This window comes from Rhipicephalus microplus, chromosome 8, assembly GCF_043290135.1.
Source record: "Rhipicephalus microplus isolate Deutch F79 chromosome 8, USDA_Rmic, whole genome shotgun sequence".
Classification (NCBI taxonomy): domain Eukaryota; kingdom Metazoa; phylum Arthropoda; class Arachnida; order Ixodida; family Ixodidae; genus Rhipicephalus; species Rhipicephalus microplus.
Genome location: NC_134707.1, coordinates 72,842,695 through 72,861,984, shown reverse-complemented (window position 1 = coordinate 72,861,984; position 19,290 = coordinate 72,842,695). Strand labels below are relative to the sequence as shown.

Sequence of the window (19,290 nt, the reverse complement as noted above, 5' to 3'; positions counted from 1 at the left end):
CAGAGCACAAACGCATGTATGGTGCGGGTAAGATTGTCTTCCTTGATTCCCCGGTGTATGTGGGCAATCCTCCGTATGAGGCCGGAAATACTCTGTCTTGGTTGTGATCTGTGTGAGTGCGGCTCTGTTAGCTCCGTTAAACTCGATATACAAGCCCAGTACTCGAAGCGAGTCCACTCTGGGCACTGTGGATTCATTACCAGTCAAAAGCCACATTTCACTTTGCAACGAAGGCTTTTGGTCACGGTGGTCACAGCCTCGGGGTCTTGTCTTGTGGAGCAGTAGTTCCGATTCCGATGGAGAGCACCTGAGTCTGGTGGGACGGAGGAAACGTTTAGTTACATTGATGGCGCACTGCATGGCTTCCTAAACTTGGCCGTTGCTCCCGCCGGTGCACTGAATGGTTATATCATCTGCGTAGATGGTATCATTAAGTCTTAGAATCTTATTTAGCCAATTGGAGAGCCCTGTATTCAAGATAATACACAATATTGAGAAAATAAATAAGCCCTGAGGCGTGCCGCACGAAACGAGGGTAATATACTGGATGTACAAATTATGTATTCTCTCCTTTGTTTGATGTGAAAATAAAATGGTTCTGATTCTTGCAAGAAATACCCTTCGATCTTGAGCTTGGTAGTTCTTTGGCTAAGAGAAGATCTCAGGAAGTCGCAGACCCTCTTACCTATCCCTAGGCTGTAAAAGACTGGAGCATATGTTTGCGAGAAATGTTGTCGAAAGCCTTCTTGAGGTCTAATTAAAAGATGGCTCAGGTATCTTTCGTGCTCCGGTCGATGATCTGATGCTTTATCAGCTTCATGGCATCCTGTGTCGAGAGGCCAGCTCTGAAACCAATCATATTGTGGGTGTACATGTCATTGGTCTCGAAGTGCACCTTGGGGCATCCTGTGTCGAGAGGCAGCCGTACGAACGCCGCCTCTTTATTCGCGTCTCCTATCAGTGGTCTGTAGAGAGCCTTTGGTCTATCTCGTCAGGGGAGCAGCACCTCTGGGAGCTGCACTTGTTAGTTTTCCGGAAGGCGACCAAAATTAGCTGGCGACGGAGAGTGGCGGAGCAGATGGGAGCGGGTCTGGGGGCTTGAGGTGACAGCGATTGGCTGAAGAAGTTCCTCTAGAAGACGACGTCCGCGTAGGTGAGTTAAAATCAAGAAAATGAGTGGTGTAGTGGAAGCTTTTTAAGGCGGACAAACGGGTTTTGTGGTCATGAATACTGTGCGCGATACTGACGGCGGTCACGTGAAAACCTTGGTTGGCACGACCATTTGTTGCTGCAGTGGCGGGAAATGTGGCCGTCGCGAGAACGAGCAAAACGAATCGGTCGATCGCAAGTTGTGCGCCACTCAAATGAATTGCGGTATTGTGGAAAAAATCTTGGCACCGATGGACTGCAGCAACAAGTGGGGTGGCATTGGGGTCAGCATTGTTAGCGAGATTCTCTATGGGTGCAAGGCGAGTGAATGGGGGAGGTATCCACCCATATGTTGGCAAACTCCTGCGGAATGATGGTTCCAGTTATTGAGATGGTTGCCAAGTTGTGTTGTGCTAGGGGCTTACAGGTAGTGGGAGATGTGGATTCGAGCTCCTGGCGAATAATGCTGGTAAGGTCACTCTTCACGTTTCGGCGTGGCAGCGCAGTACCTTCATACGAGGAAGTCGAAGATCGTTATGGCACTGAGTAATCCGTCTACTTTTAGTTTGTTCAAACCACCAACGTCCAGTGATGATGGAGTCAATCGTGGCTCAGCTCTTGCGCATGACGATGTTGAAAACATCGCCAGCTATGCTTTTAAATACATAGTTGACTTCGTGTGCCTCTGAAATGTCATTGTCGGACCTGTAGCACATGCCTGTACGTCTTAATTGTAAATGACGCAAGACTCACTGGACAAATAAACAAGTGATTTGAATTCCTCTATAACTGCAATCTAGCGGCCAAGAGACCGGCCAAAGAAATTGAGAAGCTTCTGTTTCACACGTTCCAAATCGTCAGTTATTTTTGTGCATTTCATGCAACGCATGAGACGCACCGCGTAGGTTGAAAACAGTGCTTGCAAGTGTAAGCATCTCATCCCATATGTAGTTCTTGCTCCCACACTCGTAAACGGTGAGCCATTTGTCGACGTTTGTTTTGTTGGGTCTGCTAAAGGTGGTAGAATCTAGCAAGTGAAAAGGGGTCACAGGGGATGGAGTTGGTATGAACTGCGAAGACTGCGGACCGTCTTAGAGACTGGTGGCGGGACGAGGATGGCAGCAACTGTGCATATTTAGAGCCGAGTTCTTGTAAGACCCACAGCCTCCACCAAAAAATATGTTATGGGGAGAGCTTGCATAGGAACCATCAATTGGTACTAAGGCGAGATCACAATGCTCAGGGAGTACGGAATGCAAGTCAACAGGGCTACCCACACTCAGACACACAACAAGAATCTGTCAGCTTCTTCCACTCCACGCCATTCCAACGGATCTGCCTCAGTGGTATTTTCACACCAATGAAAATATCCTGCCTTTTGGGAGGAAAGCTTGGGTGCACCAATGATAATAAAAATACGCAATTCACTATAAAAGTACGGTGCTACGTAGGATAAGTTGATGTAATTTATTTACGGAGTACGGCAAACGTCACCCTAACATCGTGCTTCTAGTCGCAAGCATGTATGCTAATCGCAGTTAGGTCACGTGTCCAAGTGGGCAGCTAGATGGATGTACGCTCGTTAAGTTATTTACATTACATTGGCAGATTTTGTGGTATCTGAAAGCATACCTTCGTTCCCCCATTATTCTCTAAAAAAAGCTCACTATTTCACAGGACCTGCGCCTGCACCGACGAGGCAACGTCAGCCACCGCGAATTGCACGGCGTCCTTCAGGTACGTATCTTGCTCAAATGGGAGCCTGCTGAAAGTGAATGCCTTATTGGTCGTTTGACTTACCCCTAGTGATGATGGGTTAGAAATGTTTTGGACGTCATTAAAAATATTCTGCTTGTTGTCTCAGCCCCAGCTGGATCATATTACGAGCCTAGTGCTGTTTCTTAGTTGCAATGTAAATTAGCAACCTATCAAAAAGTATTTTGGGGATAAAAACATATTGATTGTCATGCTTTCTATCTAAATTGTGAATAAACTGTATGAAATAATGATTAAACTGCTTGTATATATCTTTACGAGAAATGCGCACAACAGCTACTAGGCCGTGAAAATAAGAACCTTTGTTTACTTCTATTGTGCAACATGTATTACATTAACATGCAATGGTGAACTTCACATTTCAGTTGCGTTCATCGCACATTATTTATACCACTTCTTTCACAATACCACATAGAGAGGCATCAATAAATCAAGTACAATTATGTGAAAGAAGTGCTAACGTGTTGTCGCTAGGGCCAACGTTTGGAAAAGCAGAATTGTCTTCCTGTTGCAGCAAGGAAAAGGAGGAGTCCAGTTGTTAAAGTTTCAGCGCCAGGGACACCTAGTGATAAGAAACTTTTAATTTCTTCAAGCATCCGTGTTACCCTGAAGGCCTGCCTTATTTAATGTAATTAGCAGCTTGAAGTTCGTGTTTCAAGGTAGCCATCTGACTTTATCTTCATTTGGCCTCCCCTGTACTACCAATGAAAATGGCAAATGACTTTTGTCAAAGCGTTTTTGTGAGCGAGCTCACGAAATCATCCTTCAGACCGCTTATCTCCATTTAAGGAATGTTTGAGATAAATTTTGGCACATTTTTTGAGCGCGAAGAAACAGCGTCGTTAGACTGAGCGAGATCAGTTTTGATGCCTCGAAAGCAGCCAGGAGAAATCCTCGGGACCATCGCTGGCAAAGCAAACTACGCAAAAAGTCACATAATATTTCTGCCTCTATTTTTTTGGTCCATTCATATCTGTCGCAAAATTTGGACGGAAAGGTGTCAGCACACTTATCGGCACAGTCATCGACACAGTCATCGACACAGAACTTGCAGTTAAGAAAGACTAGAGGAAATGAAGAATAATAAATAAAGTCAAAATTTCAATAGACACGTAAATTTCTCAATTTAAACACGACAACCTAAACTGCTAAAATTCTTTACGGTTGATCAGGCATTCGGCTGAATAACTCACTGCCTCTTTTTTTTTCGTGGACCACCAGAAGCTGAGAGTGCATATAGACAGCCTGATAGTGCGGGCAACCCAGAGCTTTTACTGCTTCTCTTCATTCCGGCGTACTGTAGGGTCAATAAATCACGGTTTATTATTGCGCAGTGCTATCAGGTGTCTAGGTTTTCATCGCATAGGTGCCATCTACTTCGTATAAAGCAAGCTAGCCCAATGAACATGCACATAACCTTTTTCTGACGGCAGGCTGATTTAGCTGCGGGCTCTCACCCTTCAAGGAAAAGGCTTGACGGACAGAGAAGAAGTCCTGGGCTCTCCGAGGGTCCACTTCTCGGTTTCTCTCGCACTTTAAAGGTTTTCTTCATTTTCCTATCTGAATACTTTAATTATAATGCTCGTGAGTCATCGAACGATACTACTTTTTATCCGCGAAGTATTTCGCAGTACACTTGCTAAATGATTAATAAAGCACGTTTGTTTCCCAGATCTTATCTCAAAGTTTTCTTGGGCATTCTGCTTACTTCTCATGTAACGTTGAGATAGCCGTAAAAAGGGATACAAAAAATATCGTAGTTTGCAAAAGCAAGTAAAGAACCAGTACTTCAGATGAGATTCTTCTCGTCATTCAGTTTAAATGCATGACGTCACCAGCACTTACGCTTTTGACCTGATCTTTTACATTTATTTTATTTGTTGCTGTTTGTTGTTACCATAATACGTACGCGGCAATGGCGACCGATGTCCTTGTATAGAAATGTCGCTGCCAGTTTACATATACCTTCTGAATCCTCGTTTTTATTATAGTGATTCATTGTGATTCATACCAGTGACACAAGCGTGAATGACAGAAGCGAACGACTTTTTTCTTGCATGCCCTACATTGTGATTCGTACCAGTGACACAAGCGTGAATGACAGAAGTGAACGGCTTTTTTCTTGCATGCCCTACTGATAAGAGCGTCGTATGCTGGTGGCTTTCAACGCTACCCTGCTGAAGATCTTCGTATTGCTAGTCTGTTTTCTCATTCACCGGATGCACAGAGGATGGCGGCAGAACGGTATTTTTGCTTTGATAAACTAAACAAAAGTAGACACCTACAAAAATTATAGGTGCTTGAGCTCACGTTTTCAGCCGAGCAGAAAAGTGTGTGTGGCGACAAGAATGTTACAAGCCGTGACGAACAACAAGGTGTGCTTTATTAAGGTGATGAAGATTCCGATTGAAATAGCGCTCACGTTGTTGTTGCTGTCCCGCACTCTTAGTTGAAGGACTCCCGGTGGGCATGCTGTAAACACATTTCTGTTCTTTTTTTTTTGAAGATGAACCCTATCATTTCGAGTAAAGTACATGAAATTGTATCTTCATTAATACGTTTGCAGTTTTGGGGGCGAAGCTCCTTAAGACCTCACGATGTCCGCCGTCTCCCGTCTGTCCTTAACACGTCTTCATCTGTGTGACACTTCTGAACCAATTTCCATGTAACCTTCAGCTTATAAGCAAAAGAGGGCGTTGGTGGTAACCATTTTGCACGTAACCTTCAACTTATAAGCAACAGAGGGTGCTGTGGCTAATTGTAGATGTGATGGCGCGGCTGTCAACGCTTTATATATATATATATATATATATATATATATATATATATATATATATATATATATATATATATATATATATATATATATATATATATATATATATATATATATATATATATATATATATATATATATATTTATATATATATATATATATATATATATATATATAACCGCGTTCCATACCACACATTCTCTTCTCTCACTTGGAGGAAGACGAACGCAGGAAAGCACGACGTGACGAGTGTCAGCGTCGCCGTCGACGCGAAGCTATTGCGGAGACAAAAGAGAAGGAAGCGGATGCAAAGCGGCGACGGCGACAACAAAGTTCTACACCACAGACTAGGACTAAGGAAGCAAAGACTAAGCGGGAAAAACGCCAAGCAGAAGCGCAGTAGAGACAACTTGAAGCGGATGCAAGGCGGCAATACCGACAAGAAAACTCTACACCAGAAACGATAGCCAATGAAGCTGTGATTATGAAGTCGAAACGTAACCCAGAACTCGGAACATCATATCAGCTATAAAAAAGAATCACTGCTATATCACAATGGGTCTCAGCACTATCTCTTTGATTAAAAAATATATAAGTAACAAAACCACAATCAGGCTCAGTACTATCTCAACTTTAATCACAATGATCATCTCCGAAAGCTTCACCCCATAATTATTTTTAAGCAGCTTGAAATGCAGTGATTTTTTTTTATTTGAATACCTTCAGAACAGTGGCATTCTTGTCCTCGAGATATTATGCACGACTCCGGAATACCGGGTTGGTTCGCCGCCGTTTGCGGAAGTCGTCGGAACTGGTGGTTTCAAAGAAGCAGTGGTTGTCGTGGTAACAGTGTGGTGGCAGGTCGGCGGAGAAGCCAGACAGCCACTCAAGTCATATTTCTTTTGTCTGATCTTTTTAGTGACGCTGTTCTAAAATTTTTAGTCAAAGACTTCTTTTGTAGCCGGTGTGAAGGATCCTCAAGTTTTCTGGGCAACACGAGGTGTAGTAGCCTTTCGTTTGCTTGAGCATTAGATATATTGCTTGGTTAGTTTAACTGATGACCCTTCTAGACTATCAGTCCTCTGTAAAAGGACGGCTTCGAGTCTTACGCTGCTTGCACTGGTCTATACTTATATATGTACTTATTCGTGGCATTGCGTAAGTATCGGATCTGTCTAGAGGCATCGTTTTGAATGTTGCTGGAATTGCGTGCTTGCGTGATTTCGCTGCACATAAAAATCCAAGCTGGCCAAAGGTTTTGCAGTTTCTACTACGTCCTTTCCTACAATCAAGTCACGGTTTCAAGATCTAGAGTTCTGACTTTTACTACTAAAAACACCTGATCAATGCTTATGCACTAACCAGTACTTTATACGTTAAGCTATATAATATAATGCACTAAAACCTAATGTAATCACGTCGCATGGTCCTAGATAGAATAATGTAGGCCACGGGTATAGACTATAGAAATTTCAGTTTCGGGGATGCAGGCAGCAGTCGAAGTATCCAGGATGAAACTTTCTATGGCGTAACTTTTGGCCAGTAGAGGGGATCTGAGGCTACAGCAAGAAACGTACTCTGTGCTCTGAGGTCGACAAACAGAGTCTTAACCTCATTCAATCGATAAGTGGTAAGTGTGTCGGCCTTTGCACATCTTTTCTTAAAACACCAGTGTTATCGGTAGCGGCCGCTCAGTCCAGGAGGAAGTATTCACGTTGAGCACATAAATTCATCGGAATGTTTCAAGATTATCCAAATAGTTCTCAGTCATTGAGGCGCGCTTTGCCCAGTGCAGTAGTTAAATGGTAATGGAGTGACAACGTATAAGTTGAAAGAAGCGCGTGTTGCAATAACCGATGTTGCCTAAAAACTTTCAGCATATAGTTCAATGCTACCTCGTAAAATTTGCCTTTTTGCAAGTTAAAGTACAGTAGGTGACAAAATGTTTTGTCTAGGTGCCTGGACATTAAAATACTAACCTAATTTCATCCTGACCTCTAAGAGGTATGGAAGAATAGCGCCCTACGTCTTATACTATTTTGCCCAGTATTCTTCAAGGTACTGCTGTCATGAATTCTACTACAAGGCTTCTGTACAACCATGGAAGTAACGTCTCTGGCCACTTCATCGCAATATGTTGTTCTCCCAATTATAATGCTTCATGGCGTGGTGCACGAGTCTTCATTTTTACTATGGGCGAAATACCAGTTCAATACAGTCATGAGTTCGACGCATATACCATCAATAAATATAACAGTGCTGATGCATACTCAATGATATATAGATTTAAGAAGAACCCTTACATCAACGATCTTCTCTAGAAACCGTGCAACTGCCACAACTGATAAACTTTTCTAACAATTAGCTGTTGGCGCTCTTTTGCGCCATTTTGTTTTTATGTGTTTCAATTGAACCTTTTTTCACGCACAAATCGAAGTTCTCTAAGCATTGAGGCTATAATATTAGAAGTACTTTAGTCACGGAACACGGTGTCTTCGAAATATGGCCGTTAGATAACAATTGTGCAAGCGCAGCATAGACACGCATAGCAAAAATATAAAAAGAGTGGAAAGGTTAGTCATGATGAGAAGGAGGAATCCTTAACTGTCGAGGAAGTAAAGTTTCAAGGAACAGCCATGTATATTATAGCCTTCTATGTCACAATATAAGAAGGCGAAGGAAAGGAAAATGAGATGTCTCACTTCCTAATAAAATAATAAATGTGGAGTATGCACTTCACTCTGCACATTGTTTCAGTGCATTGCTGCTGCATGCACTGTTCCTCGCGAAGCTTTGCTAAGGCATACCGCGAGACCCGTATCCCCGTGTTTCGCTAAACGGCTTTTCTCTCACAGAGCAATGCCATCGCACAATGTGAACGTGAAGAAAAGAAGATCGGCTATTTGGGCTAGTTGGTTGGAATTAATGATAATAAGGGCTGCAGCGCGAGCACGAAGGTGCTAGAAGAAAAGTGAAACGAAAGGCGAGGCAAGGAAAGCAAAGAGGACAACATTCAGCGCTCGTGCTGTCCTGTTTGCTTTCCTTGCCTCGCCTTTCGTTTCACTTTTCTTCTAGCACCTTTGTGCTCGCGCTGCAGCCCTTATTATCGTGAAGAAAAGATTATTCTTCGCACAGCCCAGCTCAGTTATTCCGGAAGATCTGTAATCTTATGCTTGACCAAAGTGAGGTTCTCTCACGGGGTAGCACCCTCACACAATTTCAACGTGACGAAAAGAATTGTTCCTCAGGCAGCCTTGCGGAGTTATGCCGGAAGGTCTCTGAATCTCACGTTTGACCAGAGTGTGGTTCTGTCGCATGGTGATACCGTCACACAATTTGAACACCGAGAAAACAAATTATTGTTTTCTCGCACAGCCCTGTTCACTTATCCTAGGACGGCTGTTCTCTTGTGTTTTTAACAATCTGCAGTTCTGAATATGCATTCGAATAATCAGCCAATAGCGAAGCCTACGTAATGACCACCTGTGACTTTTCCAGCAGTTTGCTACTGTGGTGTAGTGCGTACAATGCTCGTATGCTCACCCCGAGGATGCGAAATTCGTGGGGTGATTGCATCCACACCATGGTGTTTGCATCCAGATCGAGGCGATGACCTGACCTGATGCCCGTGTTCTTTTCAATACTAGTGCGTGTTGAAGGGCAACACATGTTCGAAATTCTTGGAGCCTTCAAATACGGTGTCTTTCATTTTCATGTCGTCGTTTTTAGACACACTAGTATTATTGTAAACTGCGCAAGCAAGCACTCATTTCCTTCTGTCTCAAAAGCTGACTTTTTTCAGTAATAAACAATAATCATACCACTGAAACTTCTTGCTTCTCTTCTTGGGCATTTGTATATCATGTATTCTCTTCCGTCCGATAATACTTTTCTACTTAACATGCAGACGCCTGTTACAGGATAGCTTGCGTGCGATAACGTGATGGACTTCGCTGACATACACGTATGTGGTTCCTTCTTAGTCCATTGTCTGCTTCAATGCTGTTTTTTATTTTCATAGAGAATACAGAATAGCTGCACCTTAAACAGTTTGGCACAACGGCTAGTATTATGGAATTTTATCCATTTGTGTCACCTCCTTCTGTCCATAGTTCCTTGAAAATCTGACTCAAACAGTTATGAAGCATCATCTTGCAATTAAATAACAACATCTTGGGCATATTTTCCTTAAAAGTGATGTGTGATTTTTCAAATCATCAAAAATGTATATTTTTTGCAGTGGGACAGCCCCACTATTGCTTACAGCACCACGAATCCAATGCGGAGCGTTCAGTGCACTTCCGCTTAAGCGCCCGGACTGCACTTAGTGCAATCCGCGCACAATAGAGATCGTGGTCTCTCTCGCTTTGCCTGCCCCCGTGTTGTAACAAAGGACCGCGGCTGTCAGTTTGAGTCGGAGTTGTTTAGAACAGTGACACGTATACTCGGTGTACGTCACGTTCATACAACTTCATACCACCCTTCCACGAACGGATTGATTGAACGACTACGATGGCAGCTAAAAGCTGCCCTCATCTTTTGCGAGGCTCGAACTTCATGGGTTGATAGTCTTGCCCTCGCGTGGCTGAAAATTCGCTCAGCGATCAAAGTGACCTCGGGTGCACAGCAGCCGAAATGGTGTACGACACCACCTTCCGCCTGCCTGAAGAGTTCTTCACCTCTATGGCAACTGAACTGTCACAAACTGACTACGTCGAAAACTTGCGACTCTCATGTCAACGCCTGTGACGTACACCAGCCCGACTACCTTCTACTTATAATGTCTTCGTAAGTAAAGACCTCTCTTCGTCAAGTCACGTCTTTGTGTGACGAAAAGACATCCGGTGGTCGCTTACGCCACCGTACGAGGATCCATTCAAGGTGCTCGAGAATACAGGGAAGACCTTCACAGTGGCTCTAAATGGCCGCACGGGTGTAGTGGCAATCCACCGAGGGAAACCGGCGTACACTCCGAACTCAGATTTATCAATTTCACTTTTCCCACTTTGAACTGGCGCATCAGCGCAAATTAGCTGAGATAGTGTTACTCATAATATTGATCTTAACATTAAAACTCAATTTATTTTCACGTTTTCTCTGCAGCGTTCGTGGTGTGCTGCCGTACATACCGCTGTTTATCTACACGCGTCTGTCTAAAGCCAACGTACGTGGTCACCACACAGTTAATAAATGCAGATTAAAGTAGAGATTTCATAGCTGAGTCGCCACAAAATAAACTTCCAAGTATAAAGCGCTTGGTTATGTGGAACTGTGTGGTTGTGGAGCTTCATTTTAGGTTTGAGGAACTTACGCCCGTTAATCATGTTCTATTATTGACGCATATACCACTTCCTATAAGACGTCATATAATAAATGCAGGAAAAGCACTGAGACAGTAATGAATTTGTGCTCGGAATATCATCTCTAATTGTGCTAAAACTAGGAACCCGATAAAGAGAAGTTTAGCCATACTTCATATCACAAGACTGTGTGGTAGCAATGAAGCATCAATCAAACACAGTATATATTGCCGTTGTGCCTATTGTATTCTAATACTGCTACCATGGTGGTTAATCTACTCTGTCTGCTGGTGTACGAGCGCTTTTTTGATATTTGGATGCTGTGAAGCAAGGAGTACGTATATTATGATTTGTTACTGCAGAGTAACCAGTTACTAGTGTTAAGTTTCAATTTAATCGCAAAATGTTTTGCTCGAGACACAGGAATTTCGAAAACATCTGCATACCTACATGGTTGTGTACGGGTGCTCTTGATGCTAATTGTGAATGAACCAAAGTTAACGCAGAAAATGGTAATGAAAATATAACCACCAAACTGTGACTTCAAAACGCAACAAGAGTTCTGCGCACATCATCAGAATATTCATTCGCGTAAAGATTGGTGACTAGCCAAACGACAGGGCCGGCGATACGCTTATGTGGTCTACAGCAGATACGAGGTCTATAGCCATAATCACTTCTCAGAGAGGTCATGCTTTTTGCTATGGTTTGAGACTGCGCCTATTGCGTAAGCAGGAATGGCGTAAACACACATATCTGTCACGTGTCCTAGGGTATTTCTAATACAATTGCCGCTTATTTCGTTCTGTTTCTAGTTCATCTCTTCAACATTAAAATTGTTAGCGCATAGATAGAGACGCTAATTCAACATTAGAGGCGAACAGTCTTAAGGCGTAGCTTGTGCGTCCCTCGTTGTAGTGCGTTACCACTGGTGCAACATACCTGAAAGAATGGTTCTTAGAATGTCAATCGGAAGGTGGCCCTTGTATATGATGACTGCATGACCTCGTATTCGCTCACTGTATTTCGTGCCGACCGGTTGTGCCCTCGCGATCTCCGAAGACAGCGCAGCTCTGGCCGACTGGACTCGCCCTACGCCATCTCCTGACGCCGACAAGAGCTCTCGTCGAGTGGTGCCCCGTCCTCGGACTCCTGTGACCGCGTTCATCTTTCCTATCTTCTCTCTACTTCCATCGCTCGCGGTCCCTGCGCCTCGCTCTCTCCTTCCTCTGTTTATATATACCTTTTATTCCTATCCTTTTAATCCCTCCTTAGCCCATTCCTTGTGAGCTACTGTTCAGGTGTCGCACTCTGATGCAGACAGTTAAAGGGCTCACTTTTCTCTTCTTTTTCCTTTTAAAACCACATAAGAGGACTGCATAATGAAAATATGTGACATGGCTGTAGTTAGAGTGTTCGCTAGAGGGATGGACGCACGCACGAAAATACAGATGGGTGAATAGACAAACAGAGGAACGGCCGCACGAACAGACACACAGACGGACGAACAGGCAGATACATGAACGAACGAACAGATCTAAAAACGGACGTACGGACGAACGCATGGATGGACGCACGAACGGATGGACGCACCGACAGTTACAAGAATGAACGGACACACGGAAAGACGCATGGACGAACGGAACCTAGAATGAATGGACAGACGGAAGCATGGACAGACTGGCGAACGCTTCGCCCCACCAATCAACATTCACTCTGTGGAGATGCTGCAATTTTTTGGGGGGGGGGGGATTGCAGTGGCCTTTTTAATGGTAAAGTTGCAGAACATTCTTTTGGCATTAGAATCTCTCTTTAAACTAAACGACAACGTAAAAAGCGTCCGTGCCTCACAACTCCACTCTCAAAAAGGGAGGGACCACTCTCCAGTAAAAACGCCGAATAAGTGTACTATATATATATATATATATATATATATATATATATATATATATATATATATATATATATATATATATATATATATATATATATATATATATATATATATATATATATATATATATATGAAGCAAAGAATACTTATATAGATCAAAGGTAGCAATGTCACTGCACCAGCAAAGCCATGACTGTGACGCCCGAAAAATTTGAACATGACGTGAAGCACCGCAAGCAGGTCTGAATTTGCTGCGAGCCGATAAGGCATCGATAACGCATCAAAAAAACACAGGCGACGAGTGCGAACTCTTAACTGTCAAACCTCGACTCTTGTACGGTGCTGTTCAAACACGAACCGGTGAGCTTGGAAGCACGAAAACGATGGAAAGCAGCACAAGCGTCTACCATCCAGCACAACTGTTACTTCAACAAGCCTAAGTTTGTTTTTTAAAGCTAGCAGGGAACTCTCTTAGCACACGTGGCTGCTGTTGTGAGCGAATTCATCTTCGTGCGATCTATAACTGATACGCAGGTTCAGGAGTTTGCGCACAAAACAGAAAAACTCCCTCACGCGAGAAATAAGCACGTGAGCATGTGCCACCACACCCTGTATGTCAAAGTAAAAATCGGAGACGGCCATCTTGACTCAAACGAAATACTAGAGAGGTGAAGAATTGGGATCCTGTGAGCTGGGGAAAGTAAAGAATTGGCTGCACAGTGGGGCGGATGTGCAGGATCAAATCCAATTTTGCATCTTCGCGCGCGTGCGCAGCGTGGCGTGGGATTCCTTCTGCGTTTCGCGACATGTTTTGTCCCCTGCAATTTACGCAATGTCGCCTGCACCTGATATAGGCGTCAAACGTTGTTGCTCAAACATACAAACAAACAAAAAACCTACCTACCCAACACAGCCACTTGCGCGATGATGACCCTCGCAGAGCCCTTCGCGCCATCTCCCGTGTAATATCGAACGCGCTGAAGCTCTGCGAGTTCGGCGTACAGTGATTAACTGGCTGTTTGTTTTCCAGCGGGCCTATGACGTGTGGCGGTAGCCTTAAGAATAGCGCCCGACCGAGCCAAGAGTCGTAGCTTGAAATCCGTGGTTGTTTTTTCTCGCTAAGTTTCTCTTCTAAATTAGCTTTATTTGTCGTTTTTATATACATCTAAATACACGCAGCACATGAAGGTCATGGTTATTACCCCCCGAGAGTGTTAGTACATCTGTTATCACTACACAGTGAGAGAGAGAGAGAGAGAGAGCGAGAAGGAGATACTGTATTAGAAAAATGATATTTTCGCCGTCATCCATATATCACCGGCATGCTGCTCTGTATAGTAATGGGGAATAAAAACAACTACAAAACATCCTGCAGTAACGCGTAGAAAAGGCCAATTAGAACAATTACGTTCAATTGGGCCCTTGCAATTACTGCTGTGCGTAATTCGTCTGTGTAGATGCAAAAGACCTTTGGTATTATATGCCACACTCCGGCTTGTGAAGGCGCGTGAAAGGATGTGCTCCCACTCTCCAACCTTAGAACAAAAAATGAACTAAAGCTGCAGCTTGAATAGGGAAGTGTTACATTGGTCGGAAACAAAGAACAGACCACTGAGATGACGCTCACATTGAACGAGCACACGGGGCTACAACAATTCCGCCTCCATCATAAATGCAGCCGCCGCAGCGCCGGGATTCTATCTCGCGACCAGCGGGTCAGCAGCCGAGTGCCTTAGCTACTAGACCACCGTGGTGGGGCCACGACTATGACATGTATATCATGACAATCATGACATATATGTCATAATTTTCGTGTCGTGACTAGTCAAATATGTTCTTTATACAGTCATCTTATACCAACTTTGGTATCGATACCGTTATTGAAACGGCCAGGAGACCTAAATGTCGTAGGCGGCTAGATGGAGAGATAGATACGTTCACAGTCACTGCAGTTCGCTAAGAAATGCTTCGCATTTAAGAGGTTCGGAGCAGAGCTTATGAACAAGCGCACTTCACTCAGATGTCACAAAAATGTTGCCAAGTCGCTGGGAAAATCTGTAATAACTTTGATAAATATTATGCAGGGTGCGTCTGCATTTATTCAGTTTAAACAATATACTGCTGTGGAGGACGTTCATTTTCATCATCTTTTAATGCACTGAAGGCGCATTGGTGCAAACATCTGCTGTAATCTCAATCTGGTCGAACTCTGGATTCTCTCTTTCAACTTACAAGAAAAAGGCGATGTACCAGTGGGATTCTCTTTTCCACTCCGTTATGTGCACTTAATACCAGCCAACACCAGAACAAGAGACGCATTCATACCAAATCAGTGAACGTTTGTATACATTTTGTGATTGATCATTTAATTGAACTTTACTAAGCGCGTCTGCGTCCTTGGCTCACAAAGAATTGCATAGTACTCAACAAAGACATGTTTTAAAATGTGGGTTTTCATCGTTCAGACACCCTATAAACTCCAACCTACGAAAATTGACGTGAGAAAATCTGTCCAACCGGGCTTGCTGCAATGGCGTAATATGTCAGAGCAACTCTAATGCAAATACTGCTGCTTGTAAGATAATGTTGAGGAGTTGCAGCGGTGAAGTAAAATAACTGTGATAGGTATTCGTTACTTTCAAAACTTGTTTACATGACTCTGTAGGGATATTTCTGCTTGCTGCAGTTAGTGTAATGACTGGGCTGGTCACGCCAGTATTATAAGTTCTATCTATGCTTTTGCAAAATGGTATTGCGTTTCTTTTCGTATAATGCGAGAGTAAAGTGTGTTTAACAAAAATATCCCTCTTTACGGATTACGTGGATTTATCTTATAAATGGCGTTCGCTAGAATTAAATTCTGCGGATTGTTTTGGAATACTCTGAACTGCCACCTGTAACTCGCGATGTTTCTGACAATGCTTGAAAAAGCCCAAAAGTTTTTAATACAAAAGAAAAGGCCATTTTTCACCTAGATATGAATGCTCAGAACACCAGTATAAGAAATTACACCGATTTCGCGCTATGTCTAGACAGAAAACTAATACAATGTAGCAAAAAGAAGTATGGTGTAATAAAATGGTAAAATTTGTGCTTCGGTTTGGAATTTTCATACCGGATTGTAGGAAGTTGCATATGCAGCTTTATGTTTTCTTTGTTTTCAGGCAGTAACTTGGAATGCGTGTCTTTCATCAAGAGTTTCTATGCTTGGTGGGCGTTATTTTGATACTGTGCATCGTAGCACAAATACCTACATGCGTACTTGCAGGACAAAAACTGAGTACGTACATTTCTCCATTTTTCTCTACCCCTAATATCAAACTGGATGTCCATGTTTAGACAAATGTTCAAATATATTTATGCACTTTGCAACATGACCTGCATACGTCTGCAGTGTGTGGCAAAGGCACAGTGACGTTGATTTGTTATTAGTTCGCAATAGACACCACGCATACTTTTCGTGGCATTAATTCTTAATGAACTGATAGGACGAACAGTGGGATATACAGCACAGCAGAATGTGTTGCAGATGCGTAATTCACAAAAAATTTCTACTCTGGCACGTTAATGACAGATACGGTAAACGCCGGCTTACATCTTTGACACGTGTGAACGTTCATTGCAAATTAGTCCCAGTTTTTTTTCTAAACACAAGATATCTTGTGTTGTTTTCGGTTCTCCTAAGCACGTTTCACTGCGCGCTGCTATTCTCTTATAGATGCTCGTTCAAGTGCTCTTCCTGTCACTTGCTCGTCATTTTTTCGCTGCTCAGCCAAAAACTGGAACTGCTGTTTAGACCAGATCACTTCCATCATCACCTCACCCGCCTTCATTAAAGAAATGATATGATTTATTCGTGGACAAACACTCTGTAATTTTTCTTCATAAATGCACCCCTCATGTAAAATACATCTGGGATGTATTTTACATGATCTTCAACGGCGTTACAAAAGCAGTAGAAAATGGTACAAAGCATGAAAGCAGATTACATCAGCACCCCTAGCATACATTTATTTAAATGTTATTGGAAATATTTTTTTTCTTTTCGCACTTATGTTATTTGTGCTCAATTTTACGTGAAGGCTATACACCATATCCAACCAAGGTGCAAAAGAAAACTTAAGGCAATTACCAGCACGGGGATGCTGCATCGGTAGCAAGGTTACATAAGGCACTATACATAAGACCATATTACACTACATTACAATTACATAAGGCGCTATACGATGATTGCAATTTTATTCAATTCATTCATCAGCGTGAACGACATAAAAATGAATGACCTAACATAGAGCCGTGCAGTAATAGAAACATGAAAATAACTCACCTCATAACTGAACAACCTCTCTGTTTCAACGCTGGCGTTATCAATGATGGAAATAGAACGCTACAAAGTTTAGCAGTGACAACGTATATATTATTTGAAGACATTGAATATACTGAGTATAAGAAAATGTCAGCCTGGTCAGGCGTAACAAGTTACGGCTTAGGCTTTCGTAGAGAATTCTTCACTGCGTTATTAATTTGTCTTTCATCTAGGTAAACTTCTGACGCTACCACATAGAGCTCCTCCTCAAAGACGTACGTATTCTTTACTATTCATGCTTCACTATGTAACTGTAAAACGAAGTAGGCTGTAGTGCATAATACTGAAAATTTACGCAATGTGCAGCACGACAAACTACAGCCATCTTGGTATTGCAAGACGGAGACATGCTCAGTTTTTTTTCAGAATCATACACCAAACTGCCCACTCAACAGGCGTGAAAGAGACGGTTTACATGTTCCCAGAAAAAAAAAGTATTTACCCATCAATGCAATCGAACGTGGGGGGTCGAAGTAAGCTCCATCGTTCAAAGCTGGTTATAGCACTTTAAGTGTGCGGTGAAGCCGGCTCCTCTTTTGAAGCCGTTAATGGCGAATTCTATGAAATATTGAGGAGCACAAATCGCCTAAAAGGCACTTCAGCAGTGCTTTCACCAACATTATGTCACCATAAATTCTAAATAATGGACAACTTTTTGTTTGGCCCTTTTAAAATCTGGTCTTTGATGCTAAGGCATCATTGATATTGCTACCAAGGTGTACTTGATGCGTGCAAGATTGGTTGGCTGTCTAACCACGCCCATAAAGTGAAACGGCTCACATTTTGATTAAAATTGGAAGGCTTTCGAAAGGCTGTTCGACTGTGTATCTACCTAACCGCCTAATTGGCTTATGTGTTCACCTCGTTAACTGTATATAATTAGTTTTAACGTATAGAATGTATGTGAAGATTTACATGTATTGTTAACAATATCCGTAATATACTAGACCACGCCCAGGAGGACATGAGTACACGATGACTGTGGTTGACAAGTATACATTCTATTCGGCAGATTGCAGGAATTTTAGTAATTAGTGTCATGCGAAGCAGTCGGTAGGTTGTTAGTTTTCAGCAAAAGGTTAAGAGGTTGATCCACGAGTTTCAACATCGATGTGTGCAAGTCGTGGGCTTAGGAGGAACGTCTGCTACACTGGCGTTTATATGGTAACTTACGCTTTGATGGCTTTTGACGGTGCTATTGGTGTGCATTGAGTATTGCTACCAGTTAGTATTTTGATTTGGCGAGCACACGTTCACCCAAATAAAAATTTTCTGACAGAACTGACACACTCTCAAGTTCGTTGGCGGTCTGACCACATAGCAGTTTTATTAGAAACATTGGAGATGGTGCCACGTAGAACATACGTTATCTCGGTTACGTGAAGACGTAGTTCGTTGGCTTACCTTCGCATCGCTTTATTTTGCGTCAGCTTCTCGCACAAGCAGCATAGCATTTATTATCTCATGATGCTTTTCTACAATGAACGGCTTTTAGTACAGCTTAAATAATTTATGAAACTGTAAACTATAAAACTATATATAAAATTATATATAAAACAATGGAGAACGTGATTGTCACGCATTCAGTGTTTACGTGAAGCTGGAAAGCACATGCCAAAAACAGATTGACTTCCATCAGTCAATTTTCAAGCTATAAAATCTGTCTCTGCAGTTTATGAAGTGATTTGTGTTATAGGCATGAGAACAGGTCTACGTCGGTCTGCTACAGAAAAACGCACACCTCGGCGTCTCTCTCCTGCAATCACTTTTTAAGTGTGGTCATATCGTAGACAACTGTTCGCTACATGCTTTCAGACGTCATCTTGGCGGACAATTCACCATATGCATCTAGATGTATGTTAGCTACAGTTGCGTAAGTATGATTTCTTCATATTACGTGGATGTATGCTGTCGGTCTGGAGAAGTGTCACTAGGCATCAATGAGGGCGCATTCACGTCATGTGATGTTATAACTTCCATACCCCAATATAATTTGGGCAAACTCAGCAGTAAGAATGTGCAATAAAC

The 19,290-nt window shown here is 42.6% G+C and overlaps 1 protein-coding gene across 3 annotated transcripts in view; it reads left to right on the top strand.

Annotated features, from left to right (window-relative positions):
* The window catches only part of LOC142769161 (uncharacterized), a 66,227-nt gene that overhangs the window by 30,930 nt on the left and 16,007 nt on the right, over window positions 1-19,290 (top strand). For 2 of the 3 annotated variants that reach the window (XM_075872117.1, XM_075872118.1), the window contains one exon: window positions 2,827-2,886. In XM_075872117.1, coding sequence (XP_075728232.1) covers window positions 2,827-2,886 — 60 coding nt within the window. Of the gene's footprint in view, window positions 1-2,826; window positions 2,887-16,183; window positions 17,478-19,290 lie in introns of those variants that run through there. The other variant, XR_012885690.1, reaches the window with a different exon arrangement.